General features: G+C 50.6%; 1 protein-coding gene across 1 annotated transcript; it reads right to left on the bottom strand.

Annotated features, from left to right (window-relative positions):
- Window positions 1–1,168: 1,168 nt before the first annotated feature.
- LACBIDRAFT_302978 (uncharacterized protein) lies at window positions 1,169–3,766 on the bottom strand (the record flags this gene model as incomplete). Its single annotated transcript, XM_001883681.1, has 1 exon — window positions 1,169–3,766. One exon carries the CDS (start codon window positions 3,764–3,766, stop codon window positions 1,169–1,171), a length of 2,598 nt encoding a protein of 865 aa, XP_001883716.1.
- Window positions 3,767–5,655: the final 1,889 nt, after the last annotated feature.

The following is a 5,655-nucleotide window of genomic DNA, read 5'->3' as shown; positions in this document are numbered from 1 at the left end:
GAGGAAGTGTTGAACCTGCTATTGAAGCAAGCCTTTGGTTGGGGATAGACAACGGAGGAATGAAGGGAATGGCGAGGAAGGGGAAGAATGGAATTGACGGGTTCGTGGCATTCATGGACTTCTTTGTCATGAACCGTGGACTGGAGGGGGCATTGATTGAGACGAAGTGTGTGAATCTGCTAAAGGCCATCGACGATGAGTACGTGCCAGAGATCTAGCATGTCAGCGCACCTTACGAGATTCATCAGATTTCCAAGCACAAGTACAGCGGTTCAGCAAGAGAGCGCTATGCGCGACATGATTGATATCTTGGATAGCAACGTGCAAGGCGTCGCCATGAGCGAAATGATCGATCTCGTGGATAGTGAGGATGCAAGAGAGGTGGCTGAGATGAGCGGAAGCCGGAAAGAGGTTCAGCAAGGTGTCGGTATGCGCGACGTGATCGATCTGGCGGATAGTGAGGATGCGAGAGAGGCTGAGAGGAGCAGAAGCCGTATGGGCACCACAAGGGTCAAATCTAGAATGGGAAAACACACCTCATGCGTTGGAATTCATCTCCCCTTTCCACCTGGCAAAAGCGAACACACCTCTTATCCATTCGGGCTTCATTCTCAACTGTCGGTTCCTTGGAACTACCACTCCATTGACGATAAATTTGTCCTTCAAGCGAAGATTTGTCGGGGGCGATTGGATACCGCTGTGAGCGCTACTTGATGTAGGAATCACTCGGGTAGTGGGACAGTCGTTGGGGCACCTAGCGAACGCGACGTACAGAGGTGTGAAGACTCACCTAGTTGATCCAAACGGAATCGTTGTGCGCTCGGAGTCGTGGAACGTGACCGTTCAGCGTACCCGTGTTCCGATCTCCACAGACAGTCCCTGTGGAGATTGCGTAAACGATTCCTCTCGATGCCTACTTGTGGTTTCTCAGAGTTCAGAGCAAAGCTGTTGGTAGGGCCTTTGTATCCGAACGATACGAGATTTGCAGGTGGTGGTAAAAGAGATACTATTGCCTCATGTACTACATGAGGTATAACTACAATGCTTATGTAAAGCATGACATAATACAAAGTAAGTAGGCATAAAGGGGAGACTTCGGGGAGCGGAAAGGATATAGGAGTAGGATCTTACTTGCATGCTACAAAGCCCCCCACTTTCTGGTTCCCGATTAATCCATTCGTCGTTCAGGGAATACAATGTCATCGATTTGTTTCTTGTGCCAAGTCGGCTCCAGGCCCGTGCGGGTGATTCCTTCCATAACATCGTTGAAATCGGATCGTGAAGGGAGATAGCTAGGGCGGCGTTGTCCTCGCACGTTGTTTCTAATCCAGCACTTCCACTTCTCCCTTGTTCGTAATTTCGCGCGGCCTCGAGCTATGTCCTCCGCTAGTCGTCCGTAGATGTGGTCAAGGGCCGAGTTCCATTCTCCTGTCCAAAGTTCGAAGTTGTCGTCAAAGATATCCGCTGGTGGAAAGAGCCATCGTCCTAGGCAGCCGTTGGACCCCAGGCAATAGCCAAGCAGAAGGTCCTTCTCCTGTTCTGACACGATGTCATGCGCTAAGTAGGATGCGTTTTCGGAAGCGGAGTCGTAAAAGCCCCGGCTGTGGATAGTGACTTGGATTGATGGACCGGACATGAATTCTTCCATAAGTCTAGTACCAGCCCAGTGTCGGGCTATCCAGCTGATTTGCCCTCCTTCAGCTATGAATGCGCGGGCGTGTGGACGTCTCAGAATGTCGTTCATTTTGGCTAGGTAAGTTGAGCAAAAGGTGGCGCCGTTGTCCATGGGTGATAACGTTTGCTCCTGAAAACCTGTGCTGTACAAGAACGACGCTGAATTCCTATCGAGACTGTCAACAACTAGTGGTCGGAATTGCCTGACACGGTCTGGTGGCAAGGCAAGGTAAAATCGTAGGCCATGCTCCACTGCCGTCGTGAGGAGCCTTTGGATCGTCGCTGTCGTGTCCCAACAGTTCGCCCAGTATCGCATACGAGCCTCGCTTTCGATGTCCGGGACGAAGATGAAAGCTGCTTCGAGGAAGTCCGAGTTCCATGCGTAGTGCGGTGCGCACCAGGTGCTCGCGGTGTAGGTGATTTTCGCGGACTCATCCTTCAGCAGGCGCCTAAACATAACTTCAGGACTCTCGTGGGGTGAAAAGTAGGGGTCGGATAGGCGAATTGGGGATTGGGAGCGGCAAAGCGGCGTGGTGTTGTCTCCACGAGCTGTACGGAGCTCGGCAGTGTGGCGGCGAGCACTTGTTAGGAGTTCTTCGTTGCGACGAATCCAGGCTGCGGGGCTATTAACTGCTCGTGGGTGATATAGAATGTCGGGCACCTCTGGGAATCTGGTGGCATCTTCTTCCGAGGAGTCGCTTCCTGAATCGATGGACATTTCGGATTGCGCGTTGTCCGATAGACGTCCTTGTAGCGATCTGTTAGTTCCAGTCTCATCCATGTTCATCCGCAGTAACAGGGAGGTTGTATTCTGTGATGGCGTCTTCTTCCTTGTGATAAGGCCAGTCTCAATATCATACGAGATGCTTGGCTTGGGACCGTAGCTGAACTTGTGAATCTCTCGAATCGTCCCGGCCTGTTCCTCACCGGATAGGCCAACTTTGTACTGGCGCTTGAGATAGTCGTCCCTGGGTTCGCGTTTATGCCATCTCCAGAATACCACGGTTCTATGGTCGTTGTTACCATCTTCGTCGAACACGTTGTAGTAATAGAACTTGAGGAGAGAGGTGATGGTGTTTTCGTCGTATGGAATTGGCCTACGCTTCCATCCTTCGAAATCTATGATGAAGAAGGAGTAGGTGGGGGAAATTCGAAAGTCGTCCAATGAGCGGTAAGTGAAGGCTTCCTGGAAGAAGTGATCGAGCCTGAGGGCTTGCCGCGCAATCTTGTTGAGATCCTCCTCTTCGATGTCAGCGGAGAGCGTTAGCGCAGTCCCTTGCCTGACTGCCCAGTAGGTCAGATTGAGGGCAGGGTTCAGGCGGCTGAAGCGATTGTCGACTCTTGCCTCGAAGTTCCATAGATAGAAGACGGGGATATTGTTCTGGATGTAGAGCGGAATGTTGATGGTTGGCCAGTCCCTTTCTAGGTCACAAATGATGCCTCTCTTTCCCTTGACAGTGGAGAGAAGGTAGGTGATGATACTCACCGCACCGTCTGCTAAGTTCTCTTCCCAACTAATGATCACCATGGTCCACCATGACAGAAACGCTAGCGCATGTAAGACTGAGCGCTTCGCTTTTGCTGCGCTAATCTGGACCATTTTCCGGGTTGGATAGACCTTGGCAAGGCGATCCAGTGGGAAGAAGGGTGGAACTTTCGCTCGGGGGGGGAAGCGGTCGTCAAATTCGACAATGAAGCGTATGCAGCTCTGAGTTCGTGTCAAATCGGTCGCGCAGATCTGTCGTTGGTGCTCTGCCATTGACCATCCACCCAATCTCTCCTCTACGGGGACCGCTGTTTCGAGTTGATCGTACCACGGTCTCTGTTTGAGCAGGGAAGAGGTAGGGGTCCACGCGGCCCATTGCTCGTCTTCTCTGTACCAGTCCGGATCCCTAGCGCTGTCGATGGGCAGAATGTGACCAGCGTCGGAGAAGTCCTCGATGCTCCAGCAGGGGTCTGGCAGATCTTTGAAGGCTATGGCGGCGTCTGGGATGAGGGAGGTATCCGAATTCAATCCTATCCATATTGCGTCGGGATCGGTTCTAACTGATGCCGTAGTGAGGGGGTTTAAGTGATGAATTGAGTGATCCATGAGGGCAATATCAAGCAGGACAGTCCGCTGCAAGGTACGCCTTCCTCCAGTCTTTCACTCGTGGACAGTCCCAACGAATGACGGAAGGAGTAGGAAAGTAAGGAGGAAAGAAGGGGGTCGCAAGGCTGCTCCTGGTTTTCTATGTACATGAGGCTGATTGATGGAAGTGATTGGAATCTGATAGTGCCTTGCATGTGTCCCTTCCGTTTGTTCTTTTTAAAAAAAAATTTTAGCAAAGAAAATTATTCAAAAGCGTACTTATAGATATGAGTGAAGAAAATAAAGGAATGCATAGTAGATTCGGACTTGACGCGACTCAAAGATTGTTCTTGGCGCGATAGTTATTGAGTAGGATCGGGGAATTCTTCAGATCAGTGGCTGTGCCCCAGGTGTCAAACTGCGGCCCGTAATTCGCCCACCTTATCAAGTACTGAAGTGTCGCCCTTTTTCCAACTCTTCTATGCCCCACAATCTTTTCCACTTCAAATTCTTCGGATTTGGTTTTGCGAACGAATGAATTGGGTAAAGAAGTGCGATCTTGGTGAGTCGTGTCTGTCTCGTATTTTTTTAGATGTTGTATGTTGATTACTGGGGAACCTGGATAGTTGTCTCCCATTCGTAGCCGATACACGTTAGGATTGATCTTTTGCAGGACTTCGAAGGGACCAATCCAGCGCGGGGTGAGTTTAGCGCCTTCCCCTTTAGACTCTACCCATTCTAACGAATGGGGATTTACTAATACTTTGTCGCCTTCTTTGAACTGTAGCACTTTACGACCCTTATTGTGTTCCCGAGCCTGGTGGTGTTGCGCGTGGGCTATAGCGCGCCTGGCACTGTCCCTGTGCATCTGTAGGCGAGCGAGCCACTCTTCAGAGTTCGTCCTTCTCACTTCCTTTGCGTTAACGGCTTTAGGGAGCAAGAAGTCAATCGGCGACCTGGGTTCGAATCCGAACATCAGGAAATTTGGCGAGGTCCCCGTGGAGTTGTGAACACTAGCGTTGTAAGCCCACTCTAGGAGCGGTAGCCATAACGCCCAAGTCTCTTTACTCTCGGCGATGAACGCTCTTACCATGGTCTCAAGGAATCTATTAACTATTTCGGTTCAGGGCAGTTAGTAGGAATCACCCACCAACACTGAGAGGCCCGACAATACAAACAGGCCATAGTTGATGGTGCCTGCTGATGGGCCGATGAGGGCCAATAACCCTGTGTTGATGAATTGGCCGATGTGATCCCACTATCAAGGTAAAGAAGGGTCGGCCAGCTACGTAGATTTAGCATACACCGATCAGTAGGAAGCTGCCCCGGGAAGTCAAGTCCCTGTATTTGTATATCGGCTGATAGCTAAGCTATGCAAGGTCAGCTGACAGTTTTGAACATTGTATTTGTATATCAGATAGTTAAGCTATGCAAGGTCGGCTGACAGTTTTGAACATTGTATTTGTATATCGGCTGATGGAAGATGCAAGGTCGGCTGACAGTTGTGAACGTTGCTGGGCTGGTGATCGGCCGAGGGCCTTCACTTCTGATTAGCAGCTAGGCTATGCAAGGTCGGCAGACATTTTGAATTCGCCTGGGTTGGTGGTCGGCCGAGGGCCCTCAACTCTGGTTACCAGGGTCAGCTGGCGAGACCCACATGGTAGTCATGGTTCATGGATATCACCGAGTCGGCCGGACACGAGAATTTATGAACATCTCATCAGCCGATGCATCACCGAGGCCGGCATTTTCAAGCCGAATCGTTTTCAGCTTGGCCTTTAATTTAGCAGCCAAGCAGAGGCAGACCAGGCAGAACTTGCAGTTCAAATTTTCATGATCCGAGACAACATCGGTCAAACCAGCATTGATTAGTAAATTTTAACAAGAGTTGCGATAGGGTAACTGACTGT

Source organism: Laccaria bicolor, genomic scaffold, assembly GCF_000143565.1.
Source record: "Laccaria bicolor S238N-H82 LACBIscaffold_22 genomic scaffold, whole genome shotgun sequence".
In the NCBI taxonomy this organism is placed as follows: Eukaryota; Fungi; Basidiomycota; class Agaricomycetes; order Agaricales; family Hydnangiaceae; genus Laccaria; species Laccaria bicolor.
The sequence above is the reverse complement of the archived record's forward strand: the minus strand, read 5'-3'. Positions and strand labels throughout refer to the sequence as shown.